A 22081-nucleotide genomic window follows, 5' to 3' on the forward strand; every position below is an offset into this window, starting at 1 on the left:
CGGATCAGCTGAAACGCCGTCAATAAAAGTACCATATCGTTCCCGTAAAAAGCGTACTGTACAAACATGCAGCACATCCCGGCCCAGACGTACAATACTGAAATATCAAGTAAGCACAATATCGATCCTGATTTACCCGGGAAAGCCGATAATCGCGGCTACACGGACGAGGCAAGTTGATCTACGGTGGCGGAATCGTATGTCAGCAAAAGCGCAAAAACGTGCGGCAGTGGCGCCCTGCTTAAAGAGAATCTACAACGCCGAAAGTACTCTGTTTATGGAATGGCTGTTCCGATCTGTAATTGTTAAAATATCCCGACTTTCATGGAACGTGCATTTTAAAAATGCATATGTTGTATTTACCGTAAGGAGAAAAATTCGGGAATCATTAGATGGAAAACCTCGATTGGCAACTAAAATTAATGAAAGCTATATAGCGTTGGTTTGATTCGCGTCGTACCGGTAATACATGGGTTGATATTAATGCTAAGTTCAAAGTCGACCCAATAACGGCTTAATCGATAATGATTTTGCCGAAATACAGAATTGTGAACGGCATTAACAAAACTTGGATTACAGGAAAACAATTGAGGCTATTGTCAGGTCAGCAATAAAAGAACAGGGCAGGGCAGGCTGAAGACCTTCAGTCTCATCCCGCCAAAAAACACAATAACCAACATTTGTAATAATTAAAAGGTATAACAAGGTATTACCAACATCTGTAAGACACCTCATAACACCAGATACACAGAAATTATATTAACCAACATTAGTTACGTATAACAACGTAGTTTCGTTAACAAACATCTGTAGAATACTCTTTGTATGCAAACACACGAAAAAAAACGCGCAACTACCGTCACATTTTACAAAGAATATAATTCAAATGACAAAATTACTGTGAGGGTCTTGGTCTTACCTTTCACGTAGAAGCTACAAATTGTGCTACAAACAGTGGGCACAAAGAATGGACTGCTACTGCTTTTTTTCAGAAGCACAAACAGCGAAACCGTCCTCATTTGCGCGGTCACTCGCCGGCTCCAATTGTAGATGAGAAAATCCGGAAGATTCCGGAATTTCTTCCAGCTTTACGAAATTTGCCAGGATTTCGGATCTCCATAAAAACACGAACTCAAATAATAATTGCAAGAAAACTAAAAACGATAACTAGCTGTGTGCCATATAATATGGAACACAAATAGCTATCGTTTTTAGTGGCCCATACTGATCCAAGAAAGGATCCTCCTTGGTAGATCTTTTCCTTTCACTTTTTATTGAAATGCTGCAGCCATGGCTACCAGTTTACGAAAAGCTGGAGAATAAAGCAAAGAGACCAAAAGGCTTCCACGGTCTGTTTCCCGATGTCAGCAACAAAATCCCTCGACAAAACGTTTGATGGTTGTCTTCGCCAAACATGATCTGTTGTTTGTCAGGAGCAGCAATAACAAAAAAGTCAAGATAAGGACAGCATGAAACATTTTCATCGTTGAACCATGGATATAATATATCCTTGACCGACAGAGTTCGACGCATGTAAAGATTTGTTAAAATGTCCAAACGGTAATATTCGTAGCATTACTGCGACATGCATAGTCATTATTTTTTTTTTTTTTTTTTTTTTTTTAACAGCTGATTCATTTTATTTTTCAATATGCACAACAACGAGAACCACTCAGTATAGTACAATCAGATGAAGAATTTGTCCCAGTTAACATGAGAAGGGACTGTACACAATATGCTCATAGCGTTGCCCCGCATAATCTCCAAACTTAAACGCTGAAACAAAAAGCAAGTGGAACGACTCTCGCCTGTTCTCATGAACAGCTTCTTACCAATCTCCTTTAACAAAACAATTGAGTCGTCAGAATAAGTGCCAAAAGTTTCGCATGTAATGGGGACAAAATAACAGCGATCAGTAATCGATTTGTACTTCCCCATCTTGACGGTGAATGCCAGTTCAGCAGCGGCGCCCGCACACTTGGAGGTTGCGTCGATATAGGACAGTTGACTGTGAATCAGCTGTTCCAACAAGTGCTGATGCAATAAGTACTTGATACTTATAACAAGTTACTTATAACAAGTTAGTAGTTAGTTATTATTATTATTATTATTATTATTACATTATTATGACAATCCGCGCGGAGCTGGATGGATTTTGAACGCAAGATTCCTGTGATTCTGTTCGGGCTTTCGACAAAGTTACTTGGGGGGAATGTAAAATGAACCCCAGGTAATTTGGCCTCTTATGCCGCCACAGTCGTTTTCATGCTCGGGATGCGGCAAGGAATTGCGTGGATGGGGGAACCACAAGAATGCCTGCCCGAAAAACTTGTCCTCTACGCTAGAGCAAATCCCGATCGCCCCCCCAACCTCCTTCTCCCAACCTGCGGACTCCCCTCCACTTTCATCTCCCCAAATCATCATCGATCTGTTGAAGGATGCGAGAAAAAAGGGAAAAATTAACAAAGGAATCCCCAGGGCGGCCCGTGCACAAGCAGCAGAAACCTTTGCCAGGGCTGTTGAGCAGTGCGTGAAGGAGCCCACCGTCGCCCATTGGACATCTCTGTTACTTTTTGCGTCTCAGTGCTTTGCTACGGAAGGAGAGGTTTCGTCAAAGAAAAAAGAATCTCTGACCGGACGTTTTCGACGACAGCTACGCGATTTTGAGAGCGGAGTTAGGTCTCCCCCCAGCAGCACCCCCACAAGCCGTATCCGTGGCGGTAGCCGGTCGACAAACGATGCAGAGCACTTACGCCGTATGGTTGAATCGTGTATTAACGAGTGTTCTGTTCACAAGGCAGTTGCCAGGTTGGCGTCGGAGGAAAGTGTTTTGAATATCGATGCCAAAGTTTTGCCAGTTCTACGATCAAAGCATCCCGATGCACCTTTGGACACTCATTTTCCCTCACCTAGCGCCAATGACATTCCTGCATTTCCCCCTGTTACGGCCGCTGAAGTTATTAGTGCCGTTTTCAGTTTTCCTAGCGGTTCTGCAGGAGGTTTGGATGGTCTCCGTCCGCAGCACCTTAAGGACATGTTGAGTTGTAAAGATGCTGTCGAGTCTCCGCTATGTATTGCATTGTGCAAGCTGATTAATTTTCTCGTTGCTGGCAAGTTACCGGAGGTGCTGAGACCTGTTCTGTTTGGCGCAAACCTAATTGCTTTGTCAAAGAAGGATGGCGGAGTTCGGCCGATCGCTGTGGGTAACGTATTGCGAAGACTAGCAGCAAAGATTGTCACAAAGCGTTGTGGGAAAAAAGCGAATGAACTGTTCACCCCTACTCAAGTTGGATGTGGTACACGTGGTGGAGCAGAAGCGGCTGTACATGCAGTCAGAAGTTTTATTCACGAAGAGCACGACGGCTTGCGTGTTTTATTCAAAATCGATTACAGAAATGCATTTAACACTGTCCGTCGTGATATTATGTTGCAGTCGGTCCTAGAACACTTCCCAGAATACTACCCGTTTGTTTTAAGTGCGTATGGAGCGCCGTCTGTCCTCTCATGTTGTGGCAGTGATGAGGATTTGTCATCCGCCACGGGGATCCAGCAGGGTGATCCTATGGGCCCATTGCTCTACTGCCTCGTCTCCCTACTGCTCTGCATCAGTTTGTTGTCGAAATTAAGGGTGTTTTTCCTGGACGACGGTGCTCTGGGAGGTACGGTGGATGAAGTTGCAGACGACCTGACTGCTATCGTCGCCGCCAGCAGCGCCGCTGGACTTCAGTTAAATCCTGCAAAGTGCGAAATGCTACTAATTGGTGGAAGTGCTGAAGAACGCGAGGTGGCCAAGAACAGGCTGCATTCAATTGCTCCCGGTGCGATTGTTTTGCAGCCTGAAATGGTAACGTTTCTTGGTGCACCTTTAACTGATGAGGCGATAATTCATTCACTGCAACAGAAAATTGCTTCGCTAAAACTTTTTGCAGAACGCTTAAAATTATTGAATGCCCATCACGGATTCTACCTCTTGCGGAACTGCCTGTCCATCCCAAAGCTGATGTATACCCTGCGTTGTAGTCCTTGTTGGAAAGTGCCGGAGCTGCTGGATGATTTTGACAGGCACGTCAAAGTAACATTGGAAGAAATCACCAACACCAAATTGGACGGACCTGTCTACACGCAGGCAATGCTCCCTGTTGCCAAAGGAGGTTTGGGTGTGCGACGAGCGAAAGCACTGGCTCCCTCGGCCTTTTTGGCCTCCGTGTTTTCGACCAGTCAGCTAACTTTACAGATCTACAATGGCAATAGTGAGAAGTTGGTCAACGACGCGTGTGAATGTTGGAAACAGGAGTCCGCCTGTGATGAATTACCATTGAATTTAGCGCGTGTTCATCAGTGCGTATGGGATAATGCTGTGATACAGAAAAACGTTGATGCCTTGTGGAAAAATGTTGGTAACGAAAAGCGAGTTGAAGCGCGCTTGAGAGCAGTCAGCACAAAATACGCCGGGGCCTGGCTTAATGCTCTTCCCGCAAAGGTATTCGGCAATTTCCTGGATGATCAGACTTTTCGTATTTCGGTTGGACTGTGGCTTGGCGCTAAGATCGTAGAACCTCACTCATGCGTCAGATGTGGAAAAGACGTAACGGAGAATGGATACCACGGACTAGCCTGCCAAAAGGGTGTTGGTAGAAGGGAACGGCATAACGGTATAAACGATATTGTACTGCGAACCTTGTGTAATGCCGGCATTGAATCGTATCCTGAGCCCGTGGGATTTTTGCGAGAAAACGGAAAGCGACCGGACGGAGCTACGCGATGGAAATGGTACCGCGGACAACCGTTAGTTTGGGACGTGACATGCAGAGACACGATGGCGGACTCCTATATCGACGCAACCTCCAAGTGTGCGGGCGCCGCTGCTGAACTGGCATTCACCGTCAAGATGGGGAAGTACAAATCGATTACTGATCGCTGTTATTTTGTCCCCATTACATGCGAAACTTTTGGCACTTATTCTGACGACTCAATTGTTTTGTTAAAGGAGTCATTATTTAGAATATAACCGTGAAATGTCAGATTTCATCAGCAAATATACTGCACGCCTGCAATCGAAGGCGATGTTGGCCAGGGCCAGATTGCAATATATGCGCTGTTCCCACAATACGCTTCCGCAAAGTCTGCATTTTGTGCCGGTTATTTTCCGGCGTCCGCTCCGGTATCAGGCCGACAACAGCGGCTTAACCGAAGCGCCGCCACGAAAGCGTATACTCTGCGTAAGTACATGCCATGCAGTATATCCCGGCTAGGGCGTATTGTACTGTACAAATACGCACAATGCTAATCCTGGTTACCCTGGAAAGTCCACGTTTTTTGCCTGTTTTCATTACCGGCATCAGCTGTGCCAAGAAAACAGCGGATCAGCTGAAGCGACGTCAATAAAAGCACTGTGTATGTTAGGTAAGTACAGTACGGTACTGTACAGACATGCAGTACATCCCGGCCCAACGTACGATACGGAAGTATGCACAATATCCATCCTGATTCACCCGGGAAAGTTAAGCCGATTATCCCGGCTATAGGGACGCAGCGAGTTGATGTACATTGGCGCCATGATATTTCAGCAGAAGCGCGAAAATATGCGGCAGTGTTGCCCGGTACAGAGGGAATCTCAAAGGCCGGAAGTGCTCTGTTTAGAGAATGGTAATTCGATCTGTAATTTGTAAATTATCCCGACTTCAGACCGTGCATTAAAATAGGGTATTCCATGAAGACAAATGTGCTCTCATTACCTGATAGATCACTCGGCAACTAATATTAATTAAAACAGCGTTCGTTTATTTGCCTCGTACCCGTAAATACAAAGGTTGATTTTAGTGCTAAGTTCGAACTTTGAAGTCGACCCAGTAACGGCTAATTCGATGCAAAGCGTCTGTTTTATTTCGCCGACGTACAGAGCCGAAACGGCCTTCACACAACCACGACTACAAGAAAACAAGTCAAGTTCTACAAACCTCTGTCTGTCTTTAACTTTAGGATTAAGGAAAACAATGCGAGTGAAGATATTTTTCTCTCTGATGTCCCTAACATTTTTAACGCAAAGAACAAACAGGAGAAGCGCGCGCTGTTCAGTATTTGTGGCAACGTATAAGTGCGGAAATTCAGCGCGGAAACGCGGCTTCTGTCCTGGGGACGGTCGGGTGTTAGAAGAGTTATTTTTTTTGTTCTGATTACTGGGTATTTAAAGTTTGAATGTAAATGGCATTGGCTTGTACAAGTTGATAATAAAGAAACTAGATATTTTTAACGCATCCTCATACACTTTCGATTCGAAAGTGCATGAAACATTCAAAGGCATTTACGTGCGCCATGAGCATGTTGGTGCACGATTGTTCAAACTGTGGGACTTAAGTGACGACCGACAGGCTGAAGGCTTCAGTTTCGTCTCGTGACCTTTCTTTAACAACTGCGTCTCGCGGCTGTTGCAGTTTCTTACCTGGTTCGACATTCCTGCCAATGAAGTTCAGACTTGTGCATGCGGGCACTGCAGTGCACATGCGCACAGAATATTTCAGAGTCATTAATTGCATGGGCTTCAGTGCCGGAGTTAATTTTGCGCTTGTTATGCCGCGTTGCGAAGAGTTTATGGCTGTCAGACAGAAAGTAAAATATAGAGAAATAATTTCTCTACATTCTGGTATGTAGTGAGTCAATTCTAACCTTATAGAACGATTTTAAAATTCGTTTGATGGAAATAGGCTTGTATTGCTGTACGGCATCGTACTGCCAAACGAGGGTGGTGGCAATATAATAGGAGATTTGGGATTTGGATCGTTTTGGTAAAGCTCTCCTTGAAACGCCTGCCTCATCTTTTCTTGGGTACTTTGAATCCCAAATTGTAGAGAAATTAATTTCCTACATTTTGGTATGAAATGAGCAGGTAAAATGGCTCCAGAAAACACAGTAAGAGCGCAAAGGCTTGTGCCGCCACATGCGCCTATGTAAAATCTGACTCTGAAATATCAGCCGCGCAAGTGTCGTACAGGGAATTTGCCAGTCCCGTCTGCACAAGACTAAAGCTCATTTGTCTTCATTCAGACGCCGACTGGCGAGAACGTGTCTCTTGATTACTCCGGTGATTAGCGCTCGTCAACCTACTGTTAATAACGTGCACCAACCGGAAATGGGTTGTATGTACAGAGTACCCTTCCGCACAGACCCGAGCCGATCATCGAATGTTCCATCGCTTACCCTCTGCACAACGGCCTGCTGGAAACGACTCCAGCTCCTCCTAGCGTCACAGAAGGCGTCATAAAAGATGTCAATTAACTCAAATTTCTTGCCGTTTTCTAACAGCACAATCATCGAAATTAATTTATTTTAATTTCAATCGTCGTGCTGTCAGAAAACTCTGTTTGGGAGGCATATACAGAGTAATACCGACCAGCAAACACGGAACAGTAAGAACAGGGAAATAATTTTAATCAAAGGTCATGGTTGTTGATGCCAAATTCCTCAACAGGCAGGCAGGGTAGAACGCCTGATTAAAATCCGAGTGTAACCTATATGAGCGGCTGCATGTACCAAATAAACACACGACGCACAGCTTGTATCCGCTGAAGTCGCGCAGCGCGTTAAAATTTGCCTCAAGGGCTAATGAACAACTGTTGTGAAGAAAAACTACGATCCTTTAATCCCGACAAATTGTTATAAACTTTTTCTTATCGCCACCGGATGACGACTTGCGCGGAATTAACCCTTCGATGGTCCGCTCTTAATGATATCGGATAGCTCGGTTTCTTAATTCTTTCTATGGTTTATAATTTAATCTCAAATAATAACCTCTGCTATTACCTTTTCACTTCCACTTCGCATAGTACTTTAGATTCGCCCTGTTAATTATTTTCGACTTGTGTTTAACGAAAGGAAATTAGTGACTTCTATCTCTCTATCTCTGTTTGTAGTTTATCCCGGGATCCGGCAATTCGCTCTTGATAAAATCAAAATGTCACACATCTCAAATTTCATAATTTGCCAGTCTTGTGATTAACGATAACCTAATAACTTAACTTGTCTAGAGTAGTTGAATTTGCGCTTGCTGAAAAGGGATACTATGTATATGCCGTAGTTCATGGCTGCCAAATATGCAGGTATGAATTTCTCCCTATTATGGCAGTAAAAAAAATCTTTCCTCACTGGGACGCCCACCAACGGCAGTTTAAGGGATTTGGCCCAGTACATAGCACCAAATACGTGTACATCCACGGAAACTTTCGCTGTCGCACACATCCGCACACCTTTTTGCATTGTTTTATGTTAATTTGTAGCCAAAACATTTGTGTAAGTAGGCGTGAAACCGTTTTCGCGCGCAACATCCGGTTGCGGAGTTATCAGGGTAACAAAATTCCAAAAAGTTTAAATGTATTCAGTTGTACCAAAAGTCTCATTATGGACCGATCTCTTTCAAATTTTGCACGTAAATGCACATTACCATGAAGATCGTTCTTACACCGATCCCCATTTCCACGATTTATTTCAAATTTTAAAATGAATTTCAAAATTTTTGAAATTCATTTTAAAATTTGAAAAACATGCTAGAACAGTGGATCGGTGTAAAAACGTTTTTCGTGGTTATGTGGATTTACATGCTAAATTTTAAAGGGATCGGTCCGTTTACCATAACTTTCCAACCGGATGTTGCGCGCGCAAACAGATTTCACCCTCAAGTATACAAATGCTTGGGCTACAAAATACATAGCATAATGCAAAAAAGTGTCGGGGAGTGCGCGACAGCTAAAGTTGCCGTCGATGTACACGAATTTGGTGCTATGTACCAATTTCGCCTGTCCGTCGTTACGCACTAATCTGGCCGTCGGTCACATAAAAATAATAAAATTTAAAATAAATAAATAGAAGTATAAAAAACATTCAGTAGATCAGAAAATTTTAGTATTACAGTGTCTACTGTATGAATTTTAGTATTATACAAAACATATAATACAAGAAGACGGCATTTTTGTCTGTCCATCGCTCAAGCAGTGATCAGTATCATCCAGTCGGTCTCGCACTAAACCACTGAAAATCTAGAACGTAATACTTTTAGTATCATCATGGTGTTATTATAGATAGGTAGCTATGACAGTACTTCATATGTAGAATAAACATCAATTTATAATAAAAAAATGTACAGGTCACGTTTATTGGCATTACCGACATCACCGACTATACCGGTTTTTGAATTCCTTTTTAAAAAGAAAAAAATGGTTCTCAAGCGAAAAGAGATAGGGTCAACAGGGAGGTCAGCAAGGAGCACAAGACAGGATGATTCTGCAGGTGCGATTGTAACTTCCTCCAGTGCAAGTAAACGATGAAGTATAAAAATGCTCGAAGCTTGAAGTCCCAACAAAAGTGCCTTAACGCAGCTAAAAAAGCCGATAGTAAAAATACAGGCGCAGCACGGTGGTGACAGGCTGGCAGTGCGGCAAAAGGCAATCAAGTTCTTATATCATGAATCATCCCCTTAAATTAAATTCGTAATTAGTTATTGTATACCATTTAACATTAACATGAAACGAAGAACAGGCAATTGGTCTGGAGCCGACACTCTGTTTGTCGAGGGGAGGCAGGATTAATGAAATATTTTGCAGTCTGCATGCACTGAGAAATGCCAGTCGTGCTTAGTGGGCAGCCTTCAGACTAGCCAGGCATCTGGTGCCGGTAGAACATGCAGATAGGCCGTTTGCATCAGCCAGACCTCCCGCTGGTAATCCGGCTGCACCCAGCACTCCACCCGCGCCGGTGTCGACGTCTGTAGCTGGACACTGGGAACGACTAGCGTGCTGGCGAAGTTCTCGCCGTCGGTGTCATTGTAGAAGACTGTGTACTCTGCCAGAGTCTCTCCGGCTATCCTGTCCCGCAGCGACGGCGGGACATGCTTGGGGGAAGGGCGCCTCGGCGGGGGCGTGCTCACCGGTCCCACGAAGGGGTGCAGTGCGTGATAAGGGGGCGCGTGCAGCCATTGCGCATTGTACCGCCAGATGAAGTCCATCCGACCATGGAAGACGTCGGTGGGAAAGATCAGCGTGGTGGCGCACCGGAAGCGCGCCTCCCCGAAGCGGAAGACCGTGACGTTGTGCATTAAGGGCGCCAGGAAGATTTCGCTAGCGGTGGGCGTGACATGAAAGCGGAAGTCCTGCAGAGGGCAGAATTTTCGCAAGGGTTCCTTGGCGGCTGGGCAATCCTGCAGGCAGGTCAACATGCCGCGCGATGCCCAGGTGACGTTGCGGATGGTCAGCGTGGCGGAGGCGGCCGCCCAGTCCACGGTTTGCTGGACATCGGCGGAGGCCGTGTAATTAAAATGCAGTCCGTCGCTGCTGAGTGCCGCCAGCATTTTTTGATTGTGCACCCACCTGACGGTTGTTTCATTGGCGTTGCTCCCGTTTGCGTTGGGGAGGATCCGCAGGGGACTGCAGTGGAAGGTCGCCGCACCGCCGGAACTGGCACGGACCACCGGGTAGCTCTCCATGGTGACGGCAGATGCCAGCGTGGCGGGAATGGGCACATGAATCCGGCCTTCGATCGGCTGCCGAGCCGCCTCGCTCATCACCGCGTCCACTAAAGGCAAAGCAACAAGTATTTCTTAAATAAAGCAGGCTACAAAACATTTATGGAGTCAGTTGTCCATATGCAGTAAATTAGGGCAAAAGTAAGTTTCCTATTTGAATTTCCTGCTTTAAACACATGCCGCAGAAACTGCATTAATATTCTAACGTACATCTCTCAGGAAGGACTATACTGTTTTGTAATTTAGGCCTCGTCCCGAATTCGAAGCGAATCTCGTTGCGATACAGCAACTCCACCTCGCGAGGTGGCTTCGCGTACCGTATCTGTAGGCGTGGCCATTGCATACAGCCACCTCGTGTGGTTGAGCAACCGTACCATAGCGAGATTCGCTTTGAAATCGGGACGGGGCCTTAGAAAAAACTATCTTTAATTATGAAGAACTGTCAAAAAGGTTACTGACAACTTCTAACGCCCATCCTCGTGGTTTCCCCGAATGCCTGGTTTCCGCCATTTTCTTTCTTATGCTTGTTCACTTTTCGTGAAGCACAAAATGTTAATAAATTTAGATTTCTAACTTTTCATTATCCGAATTCTCAAATAAAATAACCTATCATATCGCTTCTTTTCGCAAATGCGACGGTGACTGAATATCGAATATAGGCGCCAAAAACCGAAAGCTGTACAGCATAACGAAACGATGCATCTCAACTCCAGTTGCTTCTACGAAGCTTACGACTGGCTGCCCAGGCTAGAAAAGGATGTAAAGGTCACAAAGCAGCTATGATAACGATCACCAGTATCGGTACCGAGAAGCACCAGTTCATTGTGCGACAAGATTGCAGGTATAATTGGTTTAAACTTTCCGTAAGAACGAAAGAAGGACGAAAACTGAAGTCAGGATTAGAAATGTCTGTGCGAATAATGTGTGCAGACAGTGCAGTCAAGATGCGCTCACGGCAAGCTGGTCAATACAGATAGAAGTAGTCACACCACGGTAAACCACTGAATTTTACCAGGGCACAAAGACCGGCTTCCAATCCCGAAAAATCTTCTGATTTTTTGCAGCACAGGCTTTATGTGTAGAATTCGTTTGGCGGGCATTGCAGTAGGCCTTAATTCGCTGTGGACTTTTGCACTGGCGAGAACTTCGGCACGTGCAGCACACGTGACGGTACATACTTTCAAAAATTTATCTAAAATGTGCAAAATGTTCTGGAAATGGCTACTCTCATCACGACTTTTGGATATTCGCACCGCCTTTTCAAAAATATTTTTTACACCACGTTTTGACTATTGCCGCCACCTTTTTACGCCTAATTTTTTCTTCTCTTTCCTCCTTAAAAAATTTTTTTGGTTTATCAGCGGTTGGCCCTACAAAATGGCGGTCTCGGATCGTTCTTGGTTCGTCTCTCATAAATCACTTGTCGAACCGCAATTTTGCGAAAACAGTTCCGCTTTCTTATCAAATAGTTTTCATTCAGTTTATGTGTTACAAAGGTCTTCTGCCTGACAGGCAACAACAGCAACTGCTGGTTCAACTGATAGACATAATTAAGATATTGTGCTAACAAAAACAGGTTTGAATTGGGTACATAATTCAATTCAACTGATAGACATAATTAAGATATTGTGCTAACAAAAACAGGCTTGAATTGAGTCTCCGTCAGTTTCTGAAGATTTAAAAATGGAATTATTTTAGCTTTAGAAAAGCTAGCTAGTGAATTTCACGATAATTCAACGTGGTGGCGTATTAGGTAATTCTCTTTTTTTCGATAAATACGGGAAATGATTACCGCAGGTTTTTGCAAGAAAAAAAAGACAGTCTATCTATAAACTAGCAACCTTCCGACATGTGCGACATGTTCGTATGTAGAAGCCGGTATTATTTGCCGGTATCAATAAGTACTGCGTTTCCGACCGGCAGTGGATCTAATCGTAAGGAAAATGCGCCGCTAACGGCAAAGCTACATATAAAAATCAGTAAATCAAGTCTTTTAGATGGATGTAAACAACTTATTGAAAGTGCAATAAAGAGGTAAGAACAGCCAAAACCGGTGTGCAAAGGGGATGGCAATAGTCAAAAGGAGGTGTAAAAACAATTTTAAAAAACGTGGCGCGAAAAGCCAGAAGGCGGTGTGGAGGGGTGGGAATATATAGCCACACCCAAATGTTTTTTAACAATTAGCAATCAGAAAAACGAATTTTGAAGATTTTCAGCGGTGGCACGGATAATCGCACCCGGATTTAAACTACTTATCTCGGTGCTGGGCAGCTGCCAGAATCCACAGCTAACGGCCCTAAACCATTAACCCGTAAACCTTTTGAGCCGGCCACACTCGCTCACCCTTAATTGCGTCAGCGGAATTCAGTGGTACGAAAAATCCTTAATACGATCCACGAGACGCTCTTGCAAAGGTTTTTTGTTAGGTTATGATGCTGCAGGGATTAGATCTGCTAACGATACCGCGGTCAAGCAAGAAATAACCGCTGCATCCTAGCAAACCCCGCAAATTTTGGAACGGACACAGCAGAAGCCAGAAAGTAACAAAAATTAAGGTCTTGCCATTATGTTGGCAAACAATAAGAAATCCAAAAATCCAAGCGAGGTAGTACGTAATTGCTTCTTCTCGCAGTTGGATATTACACCCGCAACGCCGCCCGTAATCAAAGCTGTGCTCGAGTGACTTTCTTGTATTCTTACAGCAGAAGTACCGTACAGAAAGTTAGGCAAAAGATAGCATGCCCTTTGAGCCCCAAGATCTAATAAAACCGCTATGTGTGCACTCGCTGTACCTTGACAACTGTATCGAATGGTGTCTTTGCCGAGCGAAGCGAATGGAGTAAGTTACTCCGAGTAACCCTTACTCCTTAGTAAGTATCACACTGAAGTACCAACCAAGTACCAAAATAAAATTCATAACAGAAAATAAGCGAATAATTGATGGAAGGTCTTGCTCCTTCCTCTGCATGTATACTATATACTAGTAGCTGTAAATTAATATCACTACCTGTTGTAAGAATATGCCTTAGTTCACAAGAATTTGTTCAAGAAACGCGCATTACTATGGCCTCAGCATGTCTAAATCTCACAGCTGTGGCCACTTTTTATGGTCCTATCTCAGTACATGGTTGCAGACTTGCAGTATCAGCAGTTAGGATTATGTTTATTGATTTTGCCGACCGACTCACAGTGCAGAAACGTAGGATCGCAGCTCTGATGTCCACATCCAAGCATTCCGTTGTGTACTGAGCACGCCAGAACATAAGAAAAATTGGTCGATATCCAGATTATCCCTGCCACGTACGGGTTACGCATTAACACTTTCTAGCCTTCAAGCAAGGGCCGGCGCAGAAGCTCGGACTTGAACTTCCATTTTAACTGCTTAAGTTGTGCTCTGGATTCCTTAACTTGGCTTACTTAGCTTAAATTAGTGGCTAACTAAATTGCTGGTTTCTCAAATTTTTTTGGCTTTTTCTGCCTTTTGTAGAATTATGGATGTGGTGATACATAATAATACAAGAAAGTCACTCGAGTACAGCTTTAACGTTAGCTTAAAAACAGCTTCGGACGCATTCTAAGAAAAGAAGGAAGATCTAATCCAAAACAGAAACAAGCCATATAAACTAAAAAACCACAAAGAGCCTACAACACCTAACTATAAAACCAAAGAAAAACTTGAAAATCGTCAAAAACACAAAACTACTCAACAAAGGAAAAAATTAAAAAAAAAACAGAAAATGAAAAGCTGAAACAGAAACAAGGAGCCTACAACACCTGCCTAGAAAAACCAACTTGAAAAACCCCAGAAAACCTGAGAAATCCTAAGGAATTTAAGAAAACTAAAAAAGATACTCCTAATCCAAGTTAAATCCAAATTCTAGATTTCTTTAGTCCCGTACAGTTATTTAACTTTACCGAGTGCAAATGAATATAGTTGCTCCATTGCGCTATGAACTTTTGCTCTCAAAAGTCTCGGAGAGCCTACAAGAAAAAATAGTTCAGCACGGAATTTTTTACTGCGTGTGAATGTTTATTGAGTTCTACCTGTTTTCTACGTTCTGACTACTCTTCTCCACGTGCCACTAGCTTGTGTCTTGCTTAAGATGCTGTGGCAGACTTCTAGCAGTAACCACACTATAATGATACAATGGCGCAACAAAGTAGTGGCAAATCGGCATTCAGCACAGTTGGTACTTGGTACTCGGACGCAGACGTCGCATGGCAGAACAGTGGAAACGCTTCCACTGTACTTCCACACAGTGATACACATCGCTATGCAACACCACAACTGATGATGTGACAGCATAATATTCATACAGCATAATACAGTATTCGTGGCTATTGTTTGTACATACGAGTATGCACAGTTTAATACAGATTCAAATAGAAACTAAATATTACAGTACTGTAACTAAAGCCAGAAAGTTTTGGCTTTTGGAAATCTGATCAACCTATTAAGCAAACAGAGAAAACATTGTGGGATTTGGCTCACTGGGAGACCGGAGCGCAGCAGCTTTTCGTCATCTCAAGTTAATGCGCGGACCGGTCATTTCACTACTCTGTCAGAACCTCGTAATTTAACTTGGTAGCATAAATTCACTGTACGAGCCCGTTTACGACTCACATACTACGAGTAGTACAGTGGTACATAGCTCACAGGGCCGTTCCGCGTGCTGTGTATTCAGTACAAATCTTTCGCTTTTACCGAAACCCTGTTGACTGTATCGTATCGCCAATCTGAATTAAATTTCCGCTTACACCGTACAAATGTACATGTCAAATATCGGCTAGCAGTCTGGTCTTTGTGCACATTCGCAATTTACTTTCGTTGCTGGATGTAACGAACAGAGAGTCTTATGCGTTGCATTGGTCTGCAATTGGAAGCCTTCGAGGACCTTAAACCTGACTAATCCCCTTTTTTTTACCGCAACCGCAAATCAGATAATTTTTACACTGGTCCCCCTCGCTTAGCATGGTTTTCGGTTAGAACTTATTTATCTGGATCGAACGCAGCGAGATGTTGCAATAAGCTTTCGTCAACAGGAGAAATTATGTCTGTTGCCACGAAGAGCGTCAGGTTACGTACGCTATTCTAATTCCACACGTTCAATTATTCCAACAATATTTTCCAGTGGTATTGGCGCTCGCTCAGTGGTGTGCTTAACAACCACCGCTAGTATATTAATCTAGCTCCTTACTAAGATAACATCCGCTACGGATGCGGCACGCCGGTCAGCAAGATGTGCACATTCACCGACTTTGGCTGCCGTAAGCCCCGCGTTGATCGTGACTTCCTGAAGGACCCTGCTAGGCAGATCCTGCTCGGCTGAGTTGAGTCTGCCAGCGAACACTGACCACATCCAACGGCACTACCATTTATTGTTCGCGCTTAGTTAATTTCGTTGTAAATAATATTATGCCGGTACTCGCTGGCTACGATCCACAGGTAACCGATATAAATCCTTAACATCGAAATTTCTTTGTAATTAGGTAATGAATTTGTTAACGAATTATGTAATTAATGCTAATATTAATGTTAATGAATTACGCAATAACTGAATCAATGCCTTAGAATTACTTCCTTAGTTCACTGGTCCATTTCTGAATTACAGTGTAATAAAAACCGATCTACGAGTATCTGCAAGATATACAATATTCCCTGCTGTACGAAAGGTAAAGTAAGGGAACTTCGATTCTATCACTATCAAAAAGTGCGCGCATATGCTTGCTTTCAGGTCCATTCAAGCCTAATCGAGCTAGTTGAGAAAATATCAAGACAGTGTATGTAGGTAGTACTAAACTGATAATGAAGTTAAGGTGAATTGTGAACATTACCTGGTAGTGGTACGTTTTGCTTTAACATTGTACAGTGGATCGTGTACTTCTATCCGTACGCTCGTAGCGTAAAAGTACGTACAAGCCTGTACCGTAATTTCTTACGTAAACGCTTTGATGGCACGTACTCAGCGCGACCACTACTTTGTGCACTACATTTATCACAATGATAAATTTGCTCCTCTCAATATGCTAATAATATGTATGCTGATAATATTAAGAGATTTTATCGTTTGTACCGATTTTCATTTTGGCATGTATCAGCCGTGCCAAATTAGTATGAAGTGGAAATAGTGTGACTTGGCGCATAGTATCGAGTTTGACGTAACAATTTGTCGCTGTGATACTGCGTAAGAAATTAAGGGACAAGCCTCCGCTGCACATCTGCCTTTTGTTAATTTATTTCTTGACAATGTCACGACATATATTGTGTAGAAGCCTGTATTTTTTAAAACAACAGGACTCCGTTGAAGTGCAGTTGACTGCGTCAGGATTAGGACCCGGAAATGGTACGCAACGCCCAGGAGAGTATGCGAAACTTCTGCGGATGGCTGAGTTTGTCCGACCCATCTCAGCATTCCCATCATGCCGACGACATCATCAAGGGCAGTTTTGGGTTGACGGCTTCGTCGGCCGTCAAGACGTTGGCCCTCCACGTGCGGGAGATTAACGGCGGCACAGATCGCATACCGCTCGTGTCTACGAAAACAATTCTGCCACTTCCGATTGTTTGTGCAGGAAGTTGTATGCTGACGGCGACGGCGTTCGAACAGGAAATGTTCAGCCGGACTGTCCGGCTATCGCCTCACTAACGCAGACATCCACATTATGGACGCTGTGAGAGACCTGCTGTTTATTAAAGTCCTAAAGATATTAGTCATCATATTACACGCCGAAATATAACCTGAAACGATGTGCCTCGACCGTGGAGCGGTCATAGGAGCTGCATGAACAACACGTCGCAGACGGTAGCCAAAGAAATTCGCCGTGAAACGGTTCGATCCGGCATGGGCAGATCTGATGGCAGGGCCGCGATATTCTCTGTGCGATCGGTCTTCTTTGGGAGAATACGTAACGCCAGTTTCCGGTTCGTGATCGTGGCAGAGATTGACGAGCGTTAATTGCAGGTGCTGAAACGACACATTGTCGCCGGTCGCCGCGTGGACGTTGCTTATTTGAAGAGCGGCGACCGGCTGGCGACGATGCAGGACGAAGTGCTGGTCAAGCAGAACCGCGACAGCCGCGAGATCAGTTGGAGTAGAAAGGTCACGTGGCCAACCTGACGACCTTCGACTTGTCGGCCGTCAACGGCGTCGTCCACGTCATCGACCAAGTGCTCTTCGATCGCCAGACCGAAATCACATCCGCAGCGGCGTTTTTGCTAAACTCACACAGCCTCGTTTCTCTGATGTCTCTCACTGCAATACTGATGACCTTTTACGGGCAAACATGGTGTTGTTGAATCTTTTATTGATGACGCGTCAATGATCTCACTTGTTTTCTTGTAATCGTCATTTTGAGAATACCGTTTACGGTTCTGTTATTTTGGTGAAATGAAAGAGACGCTAAGCATCATATCGAATTTCCCCGTGACTAAGTCGGCTATAAACTTAGTGTTTATATTGTCCTTCGTATTACAGTATATCATTTAAAAGGCGAATCAATCAAACGCTGTTTTTAGTTGGTTGTAGAGCTGTGTTCGTCGACTGATATAATTCCCGAATTTTTCTTACTACGAATGTAATTTCCTCGTATATAATAATAATAATAATAATACTATGTTTAAATGCACAGTCTGAATCTCACCACATGTTAACAATTAGAGGATAAATTAGCCATTCTCTAAACAGAGTACTTCCGGCTTTTGAAATTCTTTCTTAGATAAACGACATTGCCACATGTTTTCACGCTTCGCCTGAAATGCAATTCCGTGATCAATCAAAACAGGCAAAAGGCCTGAACTTACCAGTGTGCTCCAGGATTTTCATTCCGCGTATCTGTACATTAAGTCTGTACAGTGCATGCCGAGTGGTGCCGGTAAAATTAATTGCTTACGGGAAGGCTCGCTTATGCATTTATTCACGGCGGTTCGGCTCATCCGCTGCTCTCATGACACAGCAATGCCGGTAATCAAAACAAGCAAAAAACCTGGACTTTCCAGGGTGCACAGGATTTGCGTTCCGCGTATTCTAACGCTACGTCTGGACATTGCATGCCGTAAAATTAATTGCTTACGGGGATTATGCATTTATTGACGGCAATTCGGCTCATCCGCTCATTCCACTGCTCTCTTGATACAGCATGCCGGTAATCAAAACAAGCAAAAAATCTGGACTTTCCAGGGTGCACCAGGATTTGCGTTCCGCGTATTCGTACACCGCGTCTGTACCCTGCATGCCGAGTGATGCCGGTAAAATTAATTGCTTACGGGAAGGCTTACTTATACATTTATTCACGACGGTTTGGCTCATCCGCTGCTCCTTTGATACAGCGAATGCCGGTAAAATTAATTGCTTACGGCCATTTATTGCACAAAATTTTACACAGTAATAATTTAATCTTCAAGTCGTAATTCATTCTGGTTGCATACCGGTATTTCGAAATCAGATTATAAAAGATATCGGTCAAGATTCTGCCATTCCAGAGCACATATACCGCATTCAGGGCGGAGCGGTGTGAAAATGCAGTATACACCCGTGTTGTGGATTTGTTTTCTGTTACTTTTGTGTGGAATCTCTCTTTGTTCGGAAAGGGAGACACCTCTTTTTCGCTTTGATAATAGTGAACCACTGGCGGGCAATTTTCTCATGGATCTTATCAAACAGATCGTAAAAGCAGTAGTCGCGGAAAAAGAGCAACTCGATGAGCTCGAAAAGAGAGCCAAAAAACAATCCATTACGGATGACATCCGCATACAGCTATCGATCGATCTCGCTATGGTTTGAATAATTGTTTTACTTGTCCGAAGATTATCTGGCCTTCTTAACGCGCAGTATAATAAGTATGGTGTGGCTGGTCATCTTAATAAGCGCCGGGAATCAAACGAAAACTCCGATAACGAATGCTACTATGCTGAAGACGTCGGCGGGCATAAGTTGGCGGGCGACGATGCTGAAGAAGTTATTTGGAAGGCGGTTCTGGGTCATTCAAAGATGTACCCGAGTATTCGCCAGTTGGAAAAGCTGATCATGAAAATCAGTCCAGCTGAGGAATGTGGTGAAACCACTGATTCCGCTGATTCCGATGATTCCGCTGATTCCGCTGATTCCGATGATTCCGCTGATTCCACTTCCCTTCAGCTGGAAACCATACGCCGAAGAAAACCACGCCCGGCTGTAGCAATGAAAAGTAACGACCGGCAACGACGAAAGCCGTCAAGAAAAGATAAGACAGTCACCTATGTCACCATAGGCGAGCTCCCACCTGCACGGATGGACGTTTTCCGTTCGGTAGGACCGGAACACTTGATGTTGTCTCAAGAAGAATTCAATATACTGCGTGATGATCGTTTGGACGAGATCCTGATGGACGCATCGACGTACTTATTACGGAAGCTAGCACATCAAAACCGATTTAATTATAGCGGCCTGATGTATCAGAATCTCATTGTTAATTGGGGACAGCTTCCGATTCCACAGTTCGACAGTGGAACGCACGGGCTGGCGCTGATTCACTTGGAGAATATAGCACACTGGGTTTTGCTGGAAAAACAGCTGGACGATACGGTAGTTGTATACGATTCGTTGCAGGTAACGTACAAAACACGCTAATTCTGAACATGTTCGGTGACCCATTAACTAATTCATTTACAAAATTGCAGGGAACGTTATCGCAGTACACCGAGCAAGTGGTCAATTTAATACGACGTATCTGTCGAAAAGAAGGCGAAGCACTGACTATTAAATTCCCCAACGTTCAACAACAATCGAACTCGGTTGACTGTGGCATTTTTGCCATCGCATTCGCCACAGACATTCTATCATACAATGAGCCAACAAAAATTCAGCTGGACTCTGGAGAACTAAGGAAACACCTGACCGATTGCCTCTTGAACGATTCCATATCCCCATTTCCTCGCGAAGTATCTAATGGCGACGGGAAATTACCGGTATCGTCGGCACATGTTGAACGAACATTTCCGCCACAATTTACTAAGTAGATGTTATGAGTCAACTGTGTAGTATCTTTAGGCTACAGCACTTTGACGGGCCGGAAGTCAATTGATTACATACAGTAGCATTAGACAACTCTAATTTAATTAATGAATTCGAAGCAGAAGTCTAATGACTGCTTCGTAGCGTTAACAGCCAGTTTTTTGCAGTGGACTGTAACGACAACAGTGTTCTGTAGTGCATAATGTGCATTATAGTGTATTAGCCATTAATCATGGACTCATGGTAGACCTCCCAATAATAATTATTATGCTTTCTTGGCGTATCTGTGTCTTAGTGCGTATATGTATTTTGCAAATATTGGTCGACAATGGTCATACCTGCATCATTTTATGCATAGATGCGCATGCTATAACTAAAGGTTTTCAGTGTGTCTTGTTTCTTTTACTGGCCGATTCGTGTTACGTGAGGTTACAATAAAATCCTAAATAAATGCAGCGTCTATCTGGTATTCCCGTAGCACGTGATCTCAGGGCACGGCAGTCGGAGGCCAGCACAGTATGAGCGCCGTATTATATATTTCTATAATGCACATTATAAAATTATTTAAACAGTGCTTATTGTTCATCCGTAATAAAACCTGTATTGCTTATAATAATAATAATTACTAGAAGCTTTCGTACAGAAGTTTACACCTGAATACTGCAGAAAAAATGGCTTTTATTGATTAAAACGCTGGATCCGGCATAAATTATTGATCCAGTTGTGTATTGCTTCTTAACATTTTACACACACACACACACACACAGCCGATCGATCGCCGATCGATCGGCAGTCTGCACGCAGTTGCAGACCGTGTATGGGAATCGTGAATGGGGTAATAACCTACTCATAATACGATAATTGTACAATTCGCATGCCTTCATTGCTTCACTGCAAAGTAAATTGCACCAATACACGTTGCATTAATGATTATTACCATAGACCCAAAGAATATTGCCAACTACGTCTGTCATTTTAAGTAGTTTCTACCTGCGCAAGCTCAACGTGGTCTGAATTGGCCATTGCCGAAAAAAAGGTCACTATGACTGTGTGTGTAAATGTGTGCGCGCGCATCAGTTAGCATTGGCTTGTCAGTGCTATTTTACTTAGTGTAGAAAGTAAAATGTAAAATTAACAGTAAGCCATTTTAACAAAAACCTCTTACGGAACATTTTCCTACGACCTATCTACGGAAACTTCACGTTGCCGCATGGATTGTTTAGAAAAAAATGCGGGAAATAATCTGAAATCTTTTGATTGCTGTACTCTGGGTACAGCTCACTTTTACTCTATAAAATGATTGTTGTATTACAAAATAAATTCTATAAAATAAATAAATGAACAGGTGGAATTAGGCTAACGTCTAGATTTTCTTCCTTTCCTCGTTAGAAAACAGACAGACGCAAAGCTCAGTGCAGTAAGAATCAGTCTGACCTCTCAATTTTACGCTGAATCCTATATTCCTGTAATAATTTAATATATATTGAAGCGTTCAGCGTAACATGTGTGGTTTTGATCAGTGTGGCTGACCACACTGATCAAGGTGTTGAGATGCTGCGGTAAACTGTCGAGTTGATGAAAATGA

The 22081-nt window shown here is 43.5% G+C and overlaps 1 protein-coding gene across 2 annotated transcripts; it reads right to left on the reverse strand.

Annotated features, from left to right (window-relative positions):
• Positions 1-9193: 9193 nt before the first annotated feature.
• Positions 9194-14647, reverse strand: LOC129598172 (uncharacterized). 2 transcript variants are annotated; one of them, XM_055495944.1, is made up of 4 exons: positions 14552-14647; positions 14423-14488; positions 13696-13800; positions 9194-10557 (listed from the first exon to the last, which is right to left on the reverse strand). In XM_055495944.1, the coding sequence occupies exons 2-4, from the start codon at positions 14448-14450 to the stop codon at positions 9635-9637; spliced, it is 1056 nt and encodes a 351-aa protein (XP_055351919.1). In that variant the 5' UTR covers positions 14451-14488; positions 14552-14647; the 3' UTR covers positions 9194-9634. The 2 variants fall into 2 exon arrangements, with proteins under 2 accessions (XP_055351919.1, XP_055351920.1); XM_055495945.1 differs by lacking the exon at positions 13696-13800.
• Positions 14648-22081: the final 7434 nt, after the last annotated feature.

Source organism: Paramacrobiotus metropolitanus, unplaced genomic scaffold (genome assembly GCF_019649055.1).
Source record: "Paramacrobiotus metropolitanus isolate TYO unplaced genomic scaffold, Prichtersi_v1.0 Parri_scaffold0000117, whole genome shotgun sequence".
Lineage (NCBI taxonomy): Eukaryota > Metazoa > Tardigrada > Eutardigrada > Parachela > Macrobiotidae > Paramacrobiotus > Paramacrobiotus metropolitanus.

Bases quoted from the DNA above. Each gene is read 5' to 3' on its own strand.
- LOC129598172 (XM_055495944.1), bottom strand. From the start codon at position 14,450: ATGGAGCAACTATATTCATTTGCACTCG. The intron at 13,801-14,422 runs GTAAAGTTAAAT...CGTACGTGGCAG, and splicing joins ACTATATTCATTTGCACTCG to GGATAATCTGGATATCGACC. The intron at 10,558-13,695 runs GTGAGTCGGTCG...CTTTGCCTTTAG, and splicing joins CGATCCTACGTTTCTGCACT to TGGACGCGGTGATGAGCGAG.